Below are 23,900 nucleotides of genomic sequence, written 5' to 3' on the forward strand. Positions count from 1 at the left end.
CTTTTAAAGTAACATATGTACGTACATTCGCAGAACATTTATAACTCTTCTCGTATTACTTCCTGTCTTATGCTAAATAAAACTTTTTTTAGGAACAATATTGATTCTTCATTTTTTCCGCGTGCTTAGGTTGAATAAGCTCAGAATAATTTCAACATGTTTAACACAATAAACTGGATTTTTAAAAATATATAATTTTAGGTAACTTATCGTGCTCTTAATGTTGAGAAGAGTTACATAACAACATGCTACATTTTTTTATGTATCCCATATATATTTAAAAATACGACCTTGTATATTCAACATCGCTCTCTTCGAAAGTACCCAGCACAATAGTTCTGATTGATCATTTACTATTTCTTTGGTACCTAAAGTATGTTATTTATTCTCTCGTTCGTAATGTAAGATCTTATGAAAAGCTCTGCATTGATTCTAAGGAGCAGCAAGACACTGCCATACACACGTCCAATAAGATCCCAAGCAATTATTGCATAAAGGAGACGAACGATCTACTGAGATGTGCAAATGAGAAGGTGTAGAAGATTGTCACGTAATAACCCACACCTTGTAAATATTAATAACAATGCTTTTTATTATTATTATTATTATTATTAATGATGGTAACAACGCTCAACTCAATAACCAGTGAAGGAAAGAATGGTCTGTTACGAGAAAACATAATTCTGAAGTAGGCAGGGCACTGAGATGGCTCCGGGTGCCAGTAATCTCAGATAGTGCAGCTTAAATTAAAAAAAAAAGAAAAAATCCAGGGGAATGAAACATTTTCACAACCATGGCAAGAAAGAGCAAGAAAAGAGAAAAGAATATGTGGATATACGAGACTCAGACAGTAAAGATATGCAATATGTGGGCCTAGAAACGGTCACGATGAACGTGTGGTACCTCACCGCTTTAGTAAGAGGATCAGCTTCGAAAAACACTTATACTTGAGGCGATATTATTCAGAAGAGGTTTGTTAGAAAGGGGCATCAGTTCTTGGCATGGCTGACTATCGTAGGGTTTTCAGAACGTTGGTTGCTTCATCGCTTCTCGTAATGGGAGAGAATTTTAGGTAATAATAGTAACAATAACTAACTATCCTTTGGAGAAATGCCAAAAAATTCAAATAGCGTCTTTAAATAGAATAATTTTCACAATATACTGTAATTGACTCATTAGTCACGCTTACTCGAATTCACAGTTTTCCATTGTATTCTGAAAAAACGTAAATAATAATAATGATAAAGGAAAAGGTCAGTGCAAATAAAGGCCACATGACTTAGCGCACGTATGCTACTATTATTATTACGTCAAAATAATTGTTTACTTATTCGCAATATCTACCATCTGTTGTGACGTACATAAATGAATGGTAACAATTTTATGTAAATGTAAAACATTCATGGTTAAATTGCTCAGTTTTCTAAAGCAATCAGCGTGCCACGATGCACGTAAATACTCCCCATTATGTGAGTTCAGGGTCATCTGATTCAGTGAATGTCCAGGAATGTACAGTTAAGTGGAAATGTAGGTCAGAATGTGGGCAAATATAGGATTCAATTTTTATTCATTGATGAAGCTGCATTTAGTATTGAATGTTTCTTTTGTTTTGAATTATCCAAATTCCCTTTTATCTATTACCCCTTATAAAAATAAATAAATACATTATGTAATTGATCTTTATCAATATGAATAATGCACTAAAACTAAAGATTGAAAGATGAAAGTAACTCTAATACTAAATTATTTCTATCTTTCCGCTATAAATAAGATTGTGCCTATATTCATTGACAATACTGTAATAAACCGAAACCTAATTAGGAAATCTCCTTGTTTGATGGGATTCCTTCACAAACTTAAGATAAGTCCATCACATTTGAGTACACCCAGATATGCATATCTGCTAGTTTCATCTGATTATTCGGCAAAGATATTTATTTTTAATTAAATAAATCTAGAAAACAGGATATTGAGGTATCTCAAAGCAGGTTTTTAAATTATTAACCAGCGAGTTGCATCATATTATATTCTATTTCATTTTGTTTGTTTTTTTGTGGCGTTAATTAATGCTCACATGTCTGTCGGAGAAAATGGAATTGTAGGATGGAAGTAGACTCCATAAGAAGCACTGTAGATAAATAAATATGATCTTGGACGTCTAATGAAAGAGAAGAATAAAGACCGATTTAATTACTAAAATCTCCTGTCTTCCCAAATTATGAGATAAGGATTATCTTGTTAGAGCATTTTTTTAGTACTCTCTTCCTTTAAAAATGGAATGAAATGAAGTGAAAATGAATTCGTTCTGTTTTTCTCTAAAAGAAGAATCTACAAAATAAAAAAAAATAAGAGTTCCAAAGAGAAAAACTGATGCTCTCAAGCTTAATTTTGAAACCATTTGCCAGTTATTCCAATTAGATATAAACATAGAAAAATGAAGTGCTTAATACATAAATCTCTGCATAAACTATCTCAATGAACAGAACTCTACAGAATGTCGCTAAGCCTTCAAGAGGAATCCAAAATCTTACAAGAAATAAATATTATTTATTATGTTCCTGACAAAAAAAAAAACCCTAGAGAATTCCTATGTCTAGCACAGATTCTAAACTCTTTGCCTTGACTTTAACTATACAGCTTGACAGTCAAATGTTACACGGTGTTCCATTTGTGTATTAGTTTACAGAAGCAACATTAACCTTAAATCATTTTATTACATTGCCTTGAAACAGTAACTGGTAACTCTTCTAGCATCCTTCATAACCCATCAGACATATATTTTGCTTAGTTTTTGTTTGAATGTAAAAATGACTTAAATTATAAGGGACATTGCATTCTGCTGGGGTAATATCAATTCTATGATCAGTTTTCATTTAACAAAGTAAATATCGTGCTGACTATTAATCTGGAATTTCGTAAAATATAAATTAAAATAAGTTATTAATCAGATAAATAATTGTTTAATTATCCTCTAGAACGGAAGTATTATAGTTTAAATTTCAAACTCATGAAGAGTTACTTCACTAGATATGTGCATTTTTGCTGAGGATTTTTTTCTCAGATTCTTCTATGAATCTGGGGAATTGTAAAGCTTAGCACTTTCATTTTCTCAGTTGAAGAGACATTTAGATGCTCTACTAGATGCTGTGATTTCGGTACTATCTTTTCATAAAATTGAAGTTAACTTGAACATCTTTTTGGCCCGTCTTCAACTGGCTTTTTTAACGACATATCTGTGGATTATAGACACAAATAGTAGCTTATTTAATCCATTTCTATGAATTCTATATTCTCTACTTTCCTTACTTTTTTTTTTTTTTATCTAATCGCGCTTCTTTCTGCAAAAGCTTAACTCAAGCATCTAATGTTCTGAAATTTTCTTCTTAAGAGTGTCGGTCCCTTTGCCAAAGAACACCTTAGGATCCAAAACATTTCAATAAATATGCTTCTTTCTGCTCCTGGAAATCATAGGATTTTTTGTTTAATTTTTCAGTCTGAGACTCAGTCTGCTGTGGTAGCAAAAGATGCTATCTTTTCGAAAAAGCCACATTTTTGTAGTTGCTCTATTTCGCAGGCTTTAAGTTCCGTTCTTTTCTGAAGAGTTTATCAAACTCTGTGACTTTTCACTAGTCCTTTACTAACTTCCTAAACTTAATATTCGATAGAAATTACTTTTGTTAAGCTCTGTCCAGGAAGCATTAAGCAAGAAAAATGACATCTCGTTCTACTATTTAATTTTTTGATCCAATTAATGCTGATTCAAAAAATTGAATTTCTTTGTTGGATTTAGTTGTATCTCTTGTATAATGCAATCATAATAACATGATGTTATACAATGTTTGTTTGTTATTAATTTAATCTTTACAGTTTTGGTAATATAAGCCTGTACAAACATGCACACCAAGTAAAAAGTTAATCTAGTGTACTAGATATAAGACAAAATAAATTCTAAATAATCTTTTTTATTTTGTCTTCTAACAGTTTATTGAAAATTGTTAAATGAATTTTCATTGTATACAAATAAAATGTCATTCTTATAAAAATAAAAATGTGTATGAAAATTGTTAACAGGTTGAGGAAAATAAAATACAGTTTAATGCATTCAAAACAACAAAAACTCTTGCAACACCATTTAAACTGAAAAAAAGGAAAGCTCTCTTTCTATCTTCACGGAAGATAGTTACCCCGGAATATTGGGGAAAAATTGGCAGATCCTCTTTTTTGTGTAGAAAACCTTTGAAATTGGCAATTCATTTATTTCAAAGAAATAAAACTACAAAATTAAGAAGTTGATAAGTCTATTAATCAACTGATATTTTTGTCTTTTTTAATTAGTGTAGTTAGATGAATAAAAAAGCATATACGTACAAGATCAACCTAACTCATAAGTCTGAGAACTTTATTATTAAGCATGGCACCCACATTGTTCAATACAGGTCCAGAGCAAAATGGGCAATTGACGAATAGTGCGGAAAAAGTACTTAGTAATCTGTGATGTATTTATTTAAAAAAGGAAGGCAAAGTGTATTTTTCAAATTCTATTTGTTAAACATCTGCATACCAGGTCGATCTCTCCCAATAAATAAAGTCTAAATAATACATCAATTTTCTCCAGCAAAGATAATACTAATTTGATGGAGCCGCAAATGGGCGATGTAGAAAGTACTAAACATGGTGTAAAAAGATTAAAGGAATGCCAATAATAATTTGCGGTTTACAATCACAATTAAGTGAAATGAACTTTTTACCATGCAAAAGGGAAATTATTATTACTGGAGGAGAATCGCCTTAAAGAAAGAGAACCACCTTTTTTCATATTAATTAAATTTTAATGCATTTTATAAACCGTAAGTGGTAACGAGCAGAGATCATAATGAGTTTTGGCCATTGCATTATGGAATTATGCAATGGCCAAAGAGAAGGAGGGAAAGACCTTATGCAGCTTGAGGAATCTGCCACCTATATTTAAGTAAGGTGGAGATGGACATTGTACAGGTTGTCATGATCAAGATCATGAAAGTGCAAGGCAGAGAACGATATAAGAATCAAATCTCTGTGCAAGGATTCTGACTATACTTCCTATTCACATCCTTCTATTGCCATCTTCAGACAAACTACTAGTAAATGTGACCATTTCTTAATGATCAGGAGTATAGCTCTTGAACCGTTTTGCCTTCTTTGTACGATTCGAAAGATGATGGCGTGAGAATACCTCCAACAGTGTCAACAACAAATCTTGGACGATATAATAGATTAATAGCAACGAAGATCATGGTAATGGGAGAGAACATGATCGAAAAAAACAATCCTATGGTATTTTTTCAATAGGTTTCAGCGAGTTTACTTTCGTCACTGAATTTGCTCTGGAGTCAGCCTTTCCAAATGTTCTTTATTCTTCAACGATTTAGTAAAAGCTTGGGTTTATAATAGGTTGGGATAGCTCCAGTTCATAAACAGTTTAAATTCGTCCACTGACACAGATGAAGTTAAAATGAAATTGTAACAATATAAGCGGTATCTCGCAGAACAGATTAGATACCTTAAGTTTTCTTACTGGCAGGTAATGAATTAAAACTATCAATGGCGAATAGGACTGGGCAATCTAAAGATTTCTTGAAGCCTGACAAATATCCTCAGATTGCACGAAGCGGTGGGAGTAGTGTAAGAGGGTGATCCCGGATTCGAATCCGCGTGTAGTGACTTGTTCCATTTTTAGTAAAAATGTCAACAATAATGCTTCCGTCCTCGTCCACGACACCTAATTGGTAGTTGGACGTTAAGGCCCGCCTGCAAGAAAGGCGATTACTTTACTTTTTTTTTTTTTTTACTTTACAGATCACACGATGTACTTATGTATTTTAAAAAAAGTATAAATAAATAAATCTATCTAAGAACCCGATGTGCAAATAGCTTGTCCTTGAAAATGACTGCGACCTGTTGTCTCTCTTCCGTTTCACTGAAATTACTTCTTCAGAAAATTTCTGATTGGTCGTTGACCTCTTCTTTTACACATTCTTTCTTAACTTAGGTAATTGATACTGGCAACTTAAGATTTTAAATAAATGCAACAGTTTAGGAGTGTTGGAATTAACATTTTACTCTATTTTATTTCCTACGTATTTATTACTTATTTTGAAAAATGTTTTCCAAAATTCAAATTTATCTACTATCCTAGAATTTCGTTTATGTAAAGTCTATAAATAGTTACCTGAAAAAACAGAATTATTATGTCTTTCGAGTTCCAAAACATTCATTATAAGTTTACAGTGAAAATATCAGATGTTAAAGGGAATATGTGGCGCAATTTGTGGAGCTATGACCATCCAAAAAGTTGAGTAATTGCAGGGAACTCATATCTAAAATTGATTTTAGAATACATTATTAATTAATCTGGAAGATGTTATTCTATTTTGGTGAAGGCCGCTTCTTTTACAATAAAATCGCTGATCGATTATAGAATGCTTATATTTTATATCTCGCCCTCGTTAATTTGATTGTTACTAATTTTTTTTGTGAATGACTTTCTGTATATTTATTTCCATTCTTTCTGAGATGTTCCCTTTCCATCCTGTGTGGTTGTCAGGTTGATGACCATACATGATAAGGCATGGTTAGGTCCGCAGTGCTAGACTTGGGTTTGCATGATTAGTGCGGAACATCTTTTCCTGGACACTGGACAATTTAGCTAAAACCAAATCAGTTTCTTGCAGATATTTTCATTTCATAAATTTATTGATTGATTTATTTTTTATTTTTGGATGATACGAACTTCTACGTGCCAATCAACTTACCTGCACCATCTGCAAACATAATAAATGGGAGAGAGGGTTCATAAACAACCACTGTTATTTTCAATTTTGTTTTACTTTTTTTCTCTTTAATGGAAATCTGTTGTATTGTAGATAGTATGAGGTTCCTGAAAGTTCAATAAACAAAACAAAATATATGGTGCTCTTACAGTTTCAAGAATTAAAAACGGTTGTTTTCTAAACAAAACTAAGTATTTTTTCTTTTCAATCTTTTACATTATTTGATTTGTAGTTTGGTAACTGTTTATATGACTAAACGTATCAGGGCTAACTTCATAATAGTCTGTTTTTAAATAATTGATTTTAAATTTTAATTTTTTCAAAGAAGAAGTACTTTAAGATGATTGTTCAAGATATTTATTCACAACAAATAAATAATATGAAGGATAACCCTAATACTCGAAATCTAATAAAAACAACTACCATGGCATCAATTACAATATCCATAAATATATATATATAAGAATACTACAGGAGTCAGTACTAAGTAAATTGTTACTAATTTACAATTAATAAATTTCACAATTCTTTTTTATTAATAAAAAGAAATAATTCAGTTCATTCATATACATATATAAAGTTAAATACAGTTTAAAAAAAGAAAAATAGCGCTAACGAGATTTTTTTACAAAACAAAAAAACTATAAACTAATTCACAAAAAAAAAAAGAAAAACGAAGAAGTTGGGAGGAAAACAAAATTATCCACTTTCATTTTGATTTCTTACATCGTAATTCGATTTTTTCGTTTCTTTATTAGCTCTTCTTAATTTGGAAATATGTAAATTGTAGCGAAAGCTCTTTCCTAAATTAATAATAATGATAATTAAAAAAGATGTACCTAATCTAAATCTTACATTTTGGAAACGGAAACATTAAATATATTTATATTTATATATACAAAGTAATCAGTGCATTAATTGTTTTAAACAATCGGGTACTTTGATAGAATAATTTGATACTTTAAAGTTGTAACATTCAATGTTGTAACTGTAGGGGCGCTAAATAGAGGTTCTCATCCATTCCAAGGCAAGTCACACGGAGGATATGAGCAATTCTGAGCGATATGCCAAGATTTTAGGTGTCCACAAAATGGATCAGCCAGAGGAGAGCAAGCAAATGGTGAGTCGGAGTAATCTCCAGACATTTCTAGGTCTCATTACCTAAATTCGCAATCTACTTCCAACAAAATTGTATACTTCGTAAATACACATGCCTTAGTTGCGTCTATAACCTTCTAATGTAGGCAAAGTAGATATTGTTTCGAAAAGCGGAGGTTTTATTATAGGTCTTACAGAATATGGTTCAGAGGTTGTTTTACATTGGATTCCAGGATGTGGAATGTACCAGGTAATGAATGAAGAAGCAGTCAGGCTAGCTAAAAGTTCTGGCACTATACCCATTACCACTGTATGAAGCTAAAAATATTGTTTAAAGCTTATTTTATACCCACTTGGAAAATTTACAACGGGAAAGCGGCAAGGAATACTGTGTTCGGATTGGCCACAAAGTCAATTCGTGGCTAGTTTTAGATTGTTGTACCGAAAGCCGCACCAGCGTTTTGTGTTCTACTGCTGCGATGACAAACGGACACATGAAAGAGATTTTTGAGACTTGCCAATGGAACAACATGCTTGTGAAGTTAATCTGTTCCCTACTACTTCAACACATTCCCATCAGGGGCGGCTCTAGCTCGTGTAGCGCCCGTGTGCAATGAAACCCTGGCGCCCCCTAGGCCTGACCCCCCCCCCCCCCACGGCTATAACTATTAACTAAGTTATCGCGTTTGATAACTGCCGCTACCGCGCTGGCTGGCCGCTTCTGTCATATCATTGTTGTACCATGATGGTCCAAGACGATGCTCTTAGCTGTCTCAGGGAGCGCCGCGGCGCCCCCTGAGACGGCGGCGCCCGTGTGCATTGCACACCCTGCACTATAGGTTAAGCCGCCCCTGATTCCCATCAACCGTCACAGTGAGCTCCAGTTAGGATCCCTTATGAAAAAGAAGCAAGGTGGAAATTCCCTTATTTTCAGACGAGTCCCGAAGAAAACAGACTACCACATCTTCAGTCATCAGGCGTACGCAAAAGGTTTTCGAGAAGGCCAGAGGAAAAAAATCAGCGCACTGTTTCCGTTATAGTCTCTTTCTAAGACAATATCTGAAGGGTGTTCAAATTTGTATCAGTACCCGAGTGTATTTAATAATAACCTAAGCCTATAGGAAAATAAATTGCTCGGTCACGTATATTTTACTCGCGATAAAAAACAATTCTTAACTCGTGACAATTCTTAAAAAATACAATACATTTAATTTTTTTTTATTTTTACAAAATACTCGACCTTAAACTTAAATTTATGAGTATATAAATAATATCACTCTCGAGATGATTTTCGCAATTAAAAAAAAAAATTAAGAAATTCTTTTTGAGTGAAAAATTATGTGTTTTAATTTAATAGTTTTCGTTATGATATAGGAAAAGGTCTGATTGATCGTCTAAGATCATTTCATCTTCTGTTGTCATGGTAACGTCTTCTTCATCATCTTCACCTTCTTCCATATGTTCGTCTACATGTTGGTGTTCTTCGTCTTCTTTAAGCCTAACAGCGGTTCTATGTTTTCTATGCCTAACTCTAACGCCTCCTCCATTTCTACCCCCGCCTGATGGCCCCTCTAGTCTGGATTTCCTTTTGCGGCCGATTAATATCCGCCTTAATATACATTCCTCATCACCTTCTTCACACTTCCGCCGAAGTGGTGGTATCCTACGATGATGATGTTGTTGCTGCTGGTGCTGGTGCTGTTGTTGTTGATCATCACCAGCTGTTCTACTTCCTCCCTCTCCGCCTGCTCCACCCGTGCCGGCGCCACCACCGCTACTCTCATGATGGCACCGTTGTTCACCATCTTTATTCAAACAAGGTCGTTTCTTCTTTCTTCGTCGTGGCCTTCTTTGACGCATTCGACACCTAGGTCGTTCGGGTCGATCGCTAGTCGCTGGTAAGCATACAGTCTTACCATGTTTGGTCGCTTCAATTTCACTCGGCTCTACAGACTGTGTTAATACTCTAGTATATGTGGATAGTTTACCAAGAGGACTACCACTTCTAATTAGTACCCTCCTCGGTTGGCCTCGTTTATTCATGGCCAGGTACAATGTACGCCTAGTGTTTGAGTATTTGGCTGATGAATACGTATTATAATGATGTTCTTCAATCATCTCGTTGAAGACACATTCATCAGTGAATTCCCTCTGTAACAGAAAAAGAAGAGAATAAACAATTAATTTATTGATTCGGAAAAAAAAATCTATAATATGTTTAGGCCTAGATTTGTTTAGCTAGTTTAGGGTTGATAGTACTCAATTAAATCACTAGCATAACTGATAAATAATTAACAAACAACATTGATTGATAAGTATGACATAATCAACTGCATTCATTACAATCGCGCAAACGCAAGTTTTATGTTTTCATTGAAATACCCGTCTTGGAATTCCTGAAGTTATTGTAAAAAAGTGTTTCAGATAAGTTCATCTCTCTCCTTCTCTCTCACTAACACTCATTCTGTGTTTCTCCTCACTCCTTACAGTTCCTAGCATAATTCAATCCTCTTTATTCTGGAACTTTTCACCTCCAACTTATTAAATCAATAAAAGATTATTGTTTATCGGTATCCAGGAAAGAGATAAGTTAAAGCTTTCTTTTTGTTTTTTTCTAGCAAAACTTTGTTAAATCATTCAAAGTCTGCAGTCAAAATTGATAATTGCAGTTAAAAAACAAAAGGAAGCATGTTATTTCTTTCACACCAGATTTATTTTTCGGAAAATTGTGAAGTTTTTTTAAGAAAAATTATTAATTGAATGGAAAAAAAATGTAAGTATTAATAATGATAAAATATTTGCACTTTAAAAGAGAGCTAAGCACAATTATAGGCAAATTGAATGGACGCTCATTTGGATGGTGTCCAATGTCTAGAAATACACTGTGTCTATATTCAAACTACAATATTTGAGATGAAGAAATGTCTCTTCATGTAGGTAGAGTCCAATAAACTTCTTTTTTTCCCTACAGCCGTGCAATAATGTAACCATTTTTCAAACAATTGCAAACACTAAACATTTAGTTTTAATATCAAGCGAGAGAAGTTGTAGACTGCTGCTTACTTTATTTAGCTAGAGAAATTCAGTCACATTATTTAATTATTTTTAACAAAACATCTATCAACAAGGAATCCCTAGGTTTTTGAATTATTATTTATGCAAACTATAAATAATAAGAATAATAATTGGTTAAGGCGTTCACTATAGTTTAATAATGATTTGAGAGAAGGTTTTGCGGCTTCATTCGACTTAAATTGTGGAAGTCATTCATTTTTTACTTTCTCATATTAAGTAGTATTGTTGTCGTCCAGAATTTTTGCTTTACTTGCTTTAAGTTTTCACCAAAAATATCTGTAATTAGATTAATTTTAACAGCAGGATGAAAAAAAGTATTCCTATTTATAAGAATCGAAAATAAAAACACTGATTTTTATTATAAAAGAAATCTATTATACTCCTATTATCTATTATACTGATGCCAGGGAAATGGATCCCTTAGCACCACCTCAAATCCCAGATGAATCAAAATAGATGTGTAATATTTGAATTATACAATTTTTGGAGAGAACGTTCTGAAACTGAGAAACCTTTCCTTCCATTCAAACCAATGGTTAACCATTATTGTGGAGTAAAATAACATGAAAGGAATCAAATTAAATAGAAATAAACAAATTAAAACCTCAACCTACCAAAAATTAAATTAAGATAAAGCGCTGAATAATATTAAAGCTAAAAAAAGGCCACTTTTGGCGGCGCGCAGGTCCGCAAGGCTGCTGACAGGTTGCCACAATCAAAAGGGTGCCGCCATGAAAAATATCTTTTTTATTCACACAGTTGATAGGCTTGAACAAGAAATCACCATGGACAAACAGCATGAATTTGCGTAACATAATAACTTTATATCATAAGTTACCACGTTCTATTGAAGTGGACAAGGCAAAGTATTAAAATGCGTACGTTTGTAGATGATTTCTGTTTGCTAGCTGTTGCCTATATTCAAATGTGTTTTATTTTAGAACATTTTTTTTCTTTTCGCACAGAAGATCTGTTAATGGTAGGATTACCGCAAGTACTTCAAGAAGACCTCAATAATATCTCAGCATGGGCCACGAACAATAAGCTTACCCTGAATGTAGAAAAGACCAAAGCTATAGTTATTGGCTCCAACCCACTCCTTAAATCATTGGCTCCTCTTCCTAATCTTTTCCTTTACAATACCCCAATAAAATATTGTTCCTCTGTGAAAAACCTTGGTATCACTTTCGATCAAAACCTATCCTGGAAAAACCATGTTTCCCAAATCTCTCGTCGTTCCATCCATATCCTTAAGCAGTTTAATAGTTCCCGTCACCTTTTTCCAATTAAGACCCGGCAACTCCTAGTTTCCTCTCTTATATTCCCCCATTTCGACTATGGTTGTTTAGTGTATGGCGGTCTTTCTGGTGATATTAAAGCTAAGCTTAAGCGCCTCATGAACTGCTTCATAAGATTTATTTTCAGCATTTCCAGAGACTCTCGCATTTCGCACTGCTACGATGAGTTGAAGTGGCTTTTTCCTGTCTATCGCCGCCAATATTTTTTGGCTTCTTTCCTTTTTCAAGTCATCCAGTCTCAAAGGCCTTCCTATATTTTTCAACTCCTTAAGTTTAAATCCTCCATCCATTCCCGTAACACTAGATCTCGCTCATCTGATCTCTATATTCCCTCTCACCGTACCTCATCCTTTGACAAGTCCTTCCTAATACGTGCTACCTCTCTCTGGAACTCCTTGCCTTCATCTGTCCGCCATGCTCCTACCCTATCCATCTTTAAATCCCGTCTATTCAGTTATCTACTTTCTATTCAGCTTCCTCCAAAATTCTAATTGTTTTAATTTATTTACTTAATTTCTGCTGTTTTATTTTTTAATTTTCACTTATTATATTTTCACTTTTGTAAATACTTATTTATTTATTTAATTTCTGTATAATCACAGGCCAAACTGTTAAGGCCTCTACTTGTTCCTGTATTTATTCTTAGGGGACAATTGTCCCAGAATAATAAATTTCTTTTCTATTTCTATTTCTATTTCTACACCGCAGGAAACTAATGTTTATATGCAAATTCAACGAAAAGTTCCTGCCGACTGTTGAGGGTAATGCTGTCGCGGACTAGGAGGCTGTGACATACAGACAGTTCGTTTTGACTTTTTTGGAAGGTTAATTCTGTGAGCAAAAGTTATTAGATAATTAGAAGTCCCAGGTTGGTCTCCGATCTATATATTATATTTGCTGCCAAAATCTTTCTTTCATTAGCATAAAAGAACAATTATGGGAAGTTTTTACCTTAAAAGACGCTATTTTAAGAATGTTCAAATGGCTAATCCAAACAAAACACATTTTGACTTTAACTTTCGTTCATTGCGCAGAAGAATCTACATTTAGGCTACAAATGACCAATTGCAGGGGTCTTATTTAGCTAACAAGTCACTTCTTCTAATGGCTACATCGCCAACGATGGGCTTAGGCTTTCTTAACCAATCATTTCCACTCTTCTTTTACAGCGGAAATACTTCTTCACCTTCTCATTTCGAGAGTTCTCAAATCCGGCTCTGCCAAATCGGCCTCCTAAGTCTTTCTCACCTTCTAATCCTTCCAGAGAGGGCATTCAACATGCTCTTATGATTCCGGATTGGTCGTCTACTATTTCAATATACTCAAAACACCTAATACTTCCTCTCTTTATTCATCCTACTAAACCTTGAACCCTGGTAAGTATATCCCTTTCCGACTCTTTATTTTTTGTTCATTCTTCATGCCCCTCCTAGATGGATTATCCTCTCTCAATCATTAAATGGTTTTAACGGTTCTATTTCGGTTAATCATTAAAGAAAAACAAACATAAATTGGTCGGTCCATTGTAGGAGCATATACATATATGGCAAAGATATGAGTTGACCACATCTGTTAGGAGGAGACACGCCAACCTTACAGGATGTTCAAGATATTGCTGGTTAAATAGTCTATGGATATAATTTTTACTAAGTAGAAGAAGAGGTAAAAAAATTGTGATGTTGAAAAAAATCTCTAACAAGAGATCTTGAAAAGTCAGAAAAAGTAATTGTCAGGACAAATGAGAGGAAGATAAAGATTACTCATAAGTGGAGGAGTGCCGAATCTGCCGGAGATAAACTATCCTTTGAACCCGCTGAGTCTAATGGAATCCAACTGATGCTATTCAATTTTTTCTTTTTTATATATCTTTCCAATAAAAGATTAGAGATATAAGAAATTAGTAACCATTAAGGAGTCTAGAAAGATAATGAGGACTTGGAATGAGCAACGAAAGATAGAACATTAAAAGTGCTTGCTTTCGTAAAAAAATACAAGGAACGTACCTTCTACAGCGGAAATCAATCGGAATGAGGGTGGCGATCAAATTGTTTATCGTATGACCATATGTACTATGTTATAGCTGAATAGAAGAAGAAGTTGGAGATGGAAGATGGAAGTAAAGAAGACAGAAATGGGTGTCCAAAACAAAATTTCTCCCAGACACATCGCAAAAGATTGGATCAAAAAGCATTCAATGTGGAACGAAGTCTAGACAAGGTGAGCTGCCTCAAATAAGTGATGCCAAATTAGACTCTCTCTCTCTCTCACACATTCAAAGCTCATAAAACTCTCATTCAAAGCGCTTAAATTCCTTCAAGAATCACGTAAGGCAACCTACAACTTGAATCTCCAGAATTCAATAATCGACAACTAAAGCTAAATCTGTTCTTGCTTCATTTTTCAAATATTCATTTATTACATCATAATTATATAAATTTCAGTATGTAATTATATAAATCTGCTTAGCTCGGTATTTAGCCCAATTAATAAATGTAGCTTCCTCCAGAAGTTAATTACCTAGTTAATTCTTTCAGTTCATCTCTTCTACATTCAACAATCACCATTCGCATTCCCTAATTCGTGGGCAACAGGAATAAAAGTGCAAGGATACCAACAAAAAAATCAACAAAACCTGAAATTTTGATCCTGCTTTAAACGGAATGAATGATGTAAACTAATCGACCGGTTAGATCAAAGAAAATATAGACTACATTAAAAAACAAAAAAAATATATATATAAATATAGTAAAATTTTGAATAATTTTATATTAGGAAATGACTTCATTAGTAGCAGGAGATTGTGTATCAACTTTATACCATGTTATTAACTTTTATAAAATTAACAAGTGTGTTGGTTAATAGCTTAGACTGGGGAATGGCCACGAAAACGTAAGCTTGGAATTTTAAGTGCCAAATTTAGTTAATTAAAAGGCACAATTTTGAAACTATGACCTAAAAGTAAGATATCATCAGCAGTTAGAAAATCAAACTTTTGGAAATATTAATTAGTAGGAAACACATTTCATGGAAAGTTTTTTCCTTAAATTCATCAACTGAAGAATCTTATTGTTATCTTCTTATCGTTTAATTCGGGTGAACGGAAGATTGCTAAATGATATAATTAGTCTTCAATTCCGAAAACGTGTACGAAGTATACGAAACCAATCTGTTGTGAATCCTTGCCCGAATTTCCATTATCCTTTTTCCGAATTCGGAATTTTGGTTAGGCATTCTCTAAATAAATATTACGCAGGTAAAAGTAAAGTAAAGTAACGCCTACTTTTTCAGGCATGCTTTACGTCAAACTACCAAATTAGGTGTCTTGGACGGAGGCGACTAGCAAACCTACTTTACAATGAATTCTTTAATTTACCATTAAATAAAATCCAAGGTCTAGTCCGGAAATCTAACCCAATACCACAATACATCTTAGCTTTGGGAGCCTCGTCTCTAAAACGCCAGGCTACCGTAGTCTTAGACTCATCTGTAGTGCCATATGACAAAAAGTTAATAAGTTGAAGTCAAAATCACTCCTTGGAGCCAATACACGCCACTTTTCAGCGTCCTCCACTGATATTCCAAAGATTATCGACTAAATTAATAAATTTAGGAGAGTTTTGGAGAGATTATCGATCTCTAGCAATTGCCCAGGCTTTTGATGGGGTTTTAAAGTGAATATATCCCTCAGCAACATCAGGATGTAACGAAAGTTGCAGAGAAGAAAAAAGGTCTCAATTAAGAATAACGAAACCCCTTATTCGCCATCTGAGAAATTGTGCGGATGGTCCCCATTGCCCACTCTTAAACTCAAGATGAAAAGTAGCAATTTATAGGATAATCTCCGATTTAAAAAGGAAATACAATAGTTCAAGTTTGGCCAAAATTAAAAGTAACTAAGTAAAACGGAATTACTCATTTTTAAAGAACTTTTGTTTAATAAATTTTAACGACAGAATATAATAACATAGATGTTTTAAATGTTTGAACGTTGAATGTTTGTAAAAGGAAGGGTCGACTACTCAACAATAATTAGGAAACTGCAATTAACTCGAACTGGGAGGTTGTTGCACTGAAATGCACAGTTCCCAGTGTACATATTAATGCATTTGACACTCTGTACAATATTAACATTATTCATACTTTATTTAATAAATTTTAATGTTCTCTTACTTCTAATCAAAGGAAGCAGTTCGGATCAAATTTTTGATACCATTATTGTAAATACTCAGTTTTGAGCGTCTTTTTATTAAAAAAATTTGTATGGCATGGACAGAATGTTTGAAAGAAAAATGGCAGAAAGCTGAACAATAGTACTTTGATTTGATATCAATAAATTTTGTTGATAAAGGGTCGAAAAATAGGCTAAACTTAATCTAGCAGGATAACAAAAATAGAAAATACGATCGATCGTAACACCTTCTCTTACAAAGAGCACAGGAAATAACAAAAGTGAAATTAATTTGGATAATTGACTAATTAGAAGGGGGAGCCACTGAATTAAAGACAACCAAATTGAGCAAGTAGTGTTTAAAAAAAAGAGAGAATTAAAAACAGAAAGGATTGAGCTATCCTGGTTTACAACAGTCACAGATTACAGTCGTCTTCAATTATTTGCATAACCAGACCCCGTATACGTCATATTAACATACTTATTTACTACAAGTTTGAAATTTATTCCGAAATGTTGAATGGCGGCCCACCTACTGAAGGAACATCAATATGCACAGGACCAGTCACATAAAAATATTTTCAACTCCATCTATTTATGGTTAAACTTTTTTGCTTCATTACATTGTTGGAGTTTTGTGGTTTATTTTTTAATTTTAAAGTAAAGAAAAAAGTATATATCTTATTTAAAATAAAAGTATAAGAGATTGTCTTTACGATAACATTACAATTTTAGATAATTACCTCCTATAACGAGCTGTGATTGGATATTAATAAAATACCAAGAGGCGATGAGTTTGCCACGCCCTTCAAGCGGCCTATTGACTTAAGTAATTATTTTAAGATCACCTGATCAGGCTTACGTCGGCTTCCATTCTTCGCTTTTGTTCTCGCCGCTAAATTTCATAAAGATTTCAATTAAAAATAAACAAAAAATCAATTTAGTATTATCTGGACCATAGAGAGTGTTCACACACATTCACTGCATGCCTTAATATCTTACCTGTTCTTAATTACATTTTATTTTTATGAGAGTTAAGAGGAAGTATAAAGGTTTTAAGGAGATCGAGTCTATACTGCTGTATTAAAGTATTCTGAAGGGGTTGATGAAACAATCCAGAGGATAGCGTACACTGGCTACCGACGCGAAGATCCCTGGTTCGAATCCAGCTACTAGCCTTTTAGATTTTTTATTCCTAGCTACAGTACAGCTCACTGGTCCGGTGATGAACAGTGTTGTTTGTGAATTAGTGAACACTCTGCGGAGGCCGGCAGTGCTCTGAGAAAAGCTCCGGGCGCCAATTACCTCAAATCTTGAGGTGCCTTGCCCTATATTATAAAGAAAATTTGGGAATTTCAACTTTTATAGAGAAAAAGTTGTCAAAGTTAGGTTTTTTGTTCAACATTACGCTTTTTGGTGCAGTTTTTGACGATCAGCCATTATACAACTGTCCTACCGGACAGTTTTAATATGGTTAACTACCAGTTTAGCAATAAATCAATTTCGTGCGTGGTAAGGCGGCCTCATTACTGCAATACTCAGATGTACTGCTGTATTCGGTTCAATTCCCAATCTTGAAGTTGGATTTTATTTGAACTGTTAACAATTTAAGAATAATAAAAGAATAGATAACCGTTTTTGAACCACAAGGTGATCAGTAGTTTGACTTGACCCAATTGCGAAAGTTCCAATTCTTTACTTTTGTCATTGCTGACTTAAGATATTCATATTGAAATATCTTCCCCATCAGATAAATGATATTTGTGTATATGAACGTAAATATTATTTTATTTTTTAATAGTACAATGAACTTTTTAAATATATGCTAGAGAATTGTTTTTTTGAATTGTAATACGACCGAAATTGGCAGCATTTAGAATGAGTGAGTGAGACAGATAAATCTACTCCAATCATCCGTCTGTATTACATCTCTGCGGTTTTTTAAACATTAACGGTATCATCAGACATTTATATTAAGATATGATACTACCTCTCTTTGTTTATTCTAAACGATTATTTTCACGCAATTATAATGTGTGTAAATATGCATTGTACCAGAATAAATAATAGCTTTAATTACAATGTTGCATATTACAATGTAATCAGCAATGTTTACCATGAAATGAAAAAAAGAAAATAATTTGAAACATGCATCCGCATCAGTAAAGGCGTTAAAAACGCGACCCGCTAAGCTTAGATGTGCTGCGGGTTCTAGGTTCAATCTCTGGCCACCTAGAACTATTGGCGAGCTATACGAGTAAATGCTAATTCACCATTAGATTATTGGCCCAAAAAATTTCTTGTTCTTTTTCAAAAACACGTAGCCCTCGTGCCAAAAACTACTTCTTTTTTTCCCCATAATCCTTTTCCGTAAAACGAGTATTTCCTGTGAAGTAGAACAAAAAACTGGACACAATTTTAATACTTCCAATTGCTAGAAGTTAGGAGAAATTGATGAATGCTGATGACATAAAACAATCCTGAAGCAGTCCTTTTCGGCTACTCATCTGAAAGCGCTGATCCTAATTTGCATAAAATAAACACCGATCATTTATTTACGTTCGTCTGTTATCTGCTATTAAGCTGTTCTCGATGGTAGTTTTCCTCCCCACCTCTAACTAATTATATCTTTTTTAATTCCATTGATGAAAAGTAAAATTTTCGAAGATAACTTATTTGTCAATGTCCACCAGTTCTTCTTTTAAATTTTTATTTTTATAAAATTTTAATTTAACGTCTAATTAAAACGATACCACTCTATAGAAACATTATTTTTAACATAGTGTTGGTGTCAACTGAATAACGTTGACAAATTTCCCGCCAACTTTATTCAATTAGTCTAGTCAGATGTTTAATTACGTGGCAATTTGTTATACTTTAGGAATAATACAGTGCCAACACTTTTGACTATCGTACATAGTGGGAACTTATCTTAAAGCAGTAGCAATAGTTATTGTTTATTTACTAAACGCATTTAGCTTGTTATCTACTGCATACAAAGAAAACTCCTTTATTTATTTGTCATTTAATAAAATTATATTCTTTTAATAGGAATACTTTTTCATAAGAGTCAAGTGTAATAACCTCTTAATATTGCATAAGCTTGCGCGACAAGTAATATTTTCATAACAAGAAATGTTGAATGAAGGATTGTAAAAAGCCCTTTAAATGTGATGATATATGAGGGATTTATAACATGTTGCCTGAATCTCGAAACACTAGGGATGTTAAGTATTACGCTAAAATCCCAGCCAGCTTAACGAAACTGTGATGAGCTCCTAGATAATTCACAACCAAGTCCACTCAGCCCAAGCTTAGTAACTTACACTATTCTCTCTAGGCACACAGTCGCCTATCTCGGGACATGACGAATCAGCATGACAAAGAATGCTGGTGTATAAAAGGGTTGTGATGATGTGCGAAAAAAGAGTGGAAATCGCGATTATCTGTTTTGATTAAGTGATAAATGAATTCTGCAGTTCGAAATAGATTTTCATATTGGCTAAGTTTAAATAGGAGCCTCTTTATCTATTAATATAATAATTATGCAAATCTAAGAACTAGAGTATTAAATGCGCAAAATGTGTAGACAGTGCGAGAATCTCTTGAAAGCGAGGGGGTCGGAAGGGAAGAAAAAAGATACAGACAAAGTTGAGGTAATTGTATGAAGTTGACAAATATGGGTGCAATAACCTCTTATATAGAGAGCAGATGCACAGAATGAGTCGGTTGTTTAGCCAAATTTGTAGCCCGCGTAAAGGAGGTGATCTCTAACTTGTCACAGGCTCAGTTATCACCTGGCAATCACCTGCCACCAAGCGTTTGACGTGTAACACACACATTATAAATACTGCAGCCCAGTCCGCTGTACACTCTGAGTCACCTCCATATATCATCATTCTACAACATTGTAGCGAGATTCTGTCTTTTATCTCTAGTTGGACAGCCGATATTTCAAAAAATTCTGCTTTTAAATTCTTAAGCAAAGTGCTAATTATTTACTACTGTAATTCCAAATCAAATAAGTTTCTAGATTAGCCAAGCTATACCAACTTTTCTTTCAAAGAAAGATAAATCAAAACAAAAAGACAAAGACCAGCTTTCTGCACTTCCAGCCATTTGATCTTCATTAAAAATTTGGGTTTTCAATTTGGGTGTCTTTGAAAACACATGACTTTAAAGCTGCCGATTAATCGATTTTATTTGATCAAGAATATCGGATTCATAAAATGGCTCTAGAATTAAATCAGCACCATTCGCAACATTTTGCGAAAAAACAAACTTTTATATTTGCACTTTAGATGCCAGAATTCTGTAGATTTTCATATTTTTTATATTGCTGTCTCAAATGCAGAGACCATATTCGTTATTTGAATAGCGACATTTTGCATTCTATTCGCGGTTGGAATTAGGCCACAATAGATCATTTTCATAGATTTATTTTATCTCACAAAATTCTGGGAATAATTGCTGGTAGTTTCGGTTTCAGCTAGATTCATTCTAATATTTGAAGACTACAGCCTAGATCCAAATTGGGGGATAGAGCTGTTGATCGTCACTGCCTTGTTGGTCTTGAATGATTCCAGATAGGTTCTTCTTGAATGTTAAAGTCACTTCATATTTCTTGCAGCTTTGGCAAGTCAAATATCGTTCCTGAGCTCCTAAACACCATTCCACATAGAAAAACAGAAATCACATTTTAAAAATGAATTCGGTCACTCAGTTTAATATTTGTATTAATCGCAGAAAGATAGAAGGCCTAAAAGCAAATAAACGCAAGTTAAATCAGAGAAGAATAAGAAAAAAGCAGAAAAGATGAAATTAAGCACATCTTAAACGCCTTATCTCTTCGGAAGTTGAAAGAAAGCAATTAACCAAACTGTTAGCCGAAATGGGAAATTAAGTAACGTCTAAAGAGCAAGCTGATGATCGTGGACTGAGCAGATGTATATCGCTTAGAATGTAATTAATTATTAGGGAAGCTGATGATTAAGTGGTACTCCTGATAAATCTGATGACTTGTATACTGTCAGAGAGAAATCTCATCATGACAGATAATGAACAACTGGGCTTCTAAAATATTTCACTTTAAATGATAAGCATTACAAATCTTCCAGTTGCTAGCACAGATTAGCTAGTACTGTTAGTCTAATGACTAATAATTTGCAATCAGACCGACATTAATTGGTGGAACAAGCTCTAAATAAACGATAATACAAAATAAGAAAAACAAAATTAGATTTGAACTGCTCAATTTTTCTTTAATGCTTTCAAAATTCTAACAATTTTTCCTCTAATTTTCATTTTCACATATAAAATTACTTCAAAATTTCACAAAAATAAAACAGTTTTCTTAAAAGCATCGTTGTAGTGAGGTCTCACCAAGATCCACCATAATTACCTAAAATAAAGATATGAAACAGAGTCTCTCGCAAAAATGATAGACCAATGTGATACACCTACCCAAAATAGTAAATAAAAAGATATACAATGAAAAACGTAGCAAAACGTCCAATAAAGTCGCCCTTTATCGACATAAATTCTCGAATTTCAAGGTGGATATAATTTTTGGTAGAAACAAACACAATTGGGGAAGACAACACTAAATCTTCTCCTTTCTATGTATTAAGAAAAGGAAGCTAGTTAATAAAAGCAAGCCAGAATGAAATGTGAGCGGAAGAATAGTCCGAGTTCCTAGACTAGCAGCATGGATCGTGGCGCTCTCCTCATGCCGACTGGACGTCAGGTAGTCATTATTAGCAACCTACACGTATATCCTACCGCACGACATCTGCGCACCTGTTTTATGATTAATATTAAACACTACACATAGATTAAATTTCCTATTAAATATACTAGCCTGCCAGGTAACAGCGCACGTTCTGTTCTAATGCATAAAGAAGAGATGCTGTTTATGTCATAATGCAAGGCGCAGCAGATTCATCTGAACATAGACCAGTTACTGATATATTACTGCGGTTCGTTGGTTAATTTTTCCTACCAAATTAACTTTAAATCCTATGAATAACAGACAGTACTATCATGTCGTTGAATAAATTAACCCTCAGCTTAGAATTTATGATTAGGAGTTAATTTTTGGAAAGGTTTTACTAATTGGAAGTAGCAGAAGTGGCTGGCTGCAGTTGAATCTTTCATCTTAAATTTATCTTAAAGGTGATTTTTGATAAGGCAAAAAAATCTAATCATTTAAGCTCTGCTTTCCTCACTTCCTGTACAGTTCAGTGCGGGCAGTGTCTGCATCTGATTAGCCAAGTACTTTTCTCCCTCTCTCTGTCAGATAATTTACTTTCTCTGTTGCACAGCTCATATTTTATTTTAATTTAATAATAAAAACAGTGCATTGGACTCTTACTCAACTGTTTTGAGCCTCAGTCTAGCTGGATATATGTATTCAGCTAAGAGCAGAACCGTTTTTGGATTTTTTGAGGGCCTAGATAAAACTCTCTCCTATATTATCTATCCCGTAATTTAAATGAATATATATATATAATTTAGATTTTGGATCACCAATTGAAATTAATTAATAATAAAATACTTGAGACTCCATGGTTTTGAACGAAGTTAAAATACTAAAGTATAACAGGCAATATAAGTGGTAAACTATGATGTCTTTTTCAAGGCCTAAAACCAGTAAACAGGTATTTTATTTATTTTTTATTAAAAAAAAAATAATAATAATAACGAGTAAAACCATAGTTGGAGGGGATGGGAGGGCAGAATCGTAAAACTAACAGGGGTAAATCAATTACAGTTAAGGATGGTTCAATAAAATGTTCACAACTTCTAAAAAAACCAACTCCATAGAAGGAACAAACTCCTATTGCGACTGAAAGGCGGACAATAAAAGTTACTGCCAGAACACAACTGGTATACAACAGCATACTCTATCAGATATGGAGACTTACCAACTTCAACCAATCGAGTTCAACCAATCTTCAACCAAATTCGTTAAAAACAAAAAATCCAACTTTTTCATTTTAAAATAATTCCTCAAATTTAGGATGCTCCATTTCCAGTCTCCGTCGGTACTCCCCGCAACGATTTTAAAATTTCTCATGTAACTAAATCATCCACACAGGATAATCTTCCTCTTCATAGAAATCTTCTGATTCAAAATCTTGACTCCAGCTCAATTCCAGATTGTCGACCAATTTGATTAAAAAAACAAAGGAAAAGTTATCACTGTAGCCGCCAAGAAGGCAAGTCCACCACATTAACTAATTACATCTCTCTGTACTCTATGAATGGCAATTAAAAAATAAAATAAATAAAAAAACGTTTAGCGATTGTTTCGCAAACTTATGTAACTTTAAAAGATACTAGATAAGTTTCACGATGTTTTAACGTGTGAAGTAGATTGTTTTCTAATCCAATCATTATCTATTTAGATTAAAATGCCTGACTTATGTCTTCATAAGGACATAGAGTACA

The 23,900-nt window shown here is 33.7% G+C and overlaps 1 protein-coding gene across 8 annotated transcripts in view; it reads right to left on the reverse strand.

Annotated features, from left to right (window-relative positions):
* Positions 1 to 6,887: 6,887 nt before the first annotated feature.
* Positions 6,888 to 23,900, reverse strand: part of bnl (fibroblast growth factor branchless) — a 222,095-nt gene continuing 205,082 nt past the window's right edge. For all 8 annotated transcript variants that reach the window (XM_074130022.1, XM_074130031.1, XM_074130027.1 and 5 more), the window contains one exon: positions 6,888 to 10,058. In XM_074130022.1, the coding sequence (XP_073986123.1) occupies positions 9,258 to 10,058 (801 nt within the window). In that variant the 3' untranslated portion in view covers positions 6,888 to 9,257. The remainder of the gene's footprint in view (positions 10,059 to 23,900) is intronic.

The sequence above is a fragment of the Rhodnius prolixus genome, unplaced genomic scaffold (genome assembly GCF_049639745.1).
Source record: "Rhodnius prolixus isolate KJV_2025 unplaced genomic scaffold, Rpr scaffold_1, whole genome shotgun sequence".
Classification (NCBI taxonomy): Eukaryota; Metazoa; Arthropoda; class Insecta; order Hemiptera; family Reduviidae; genus Rhodnius; species Rhodnius prolixus.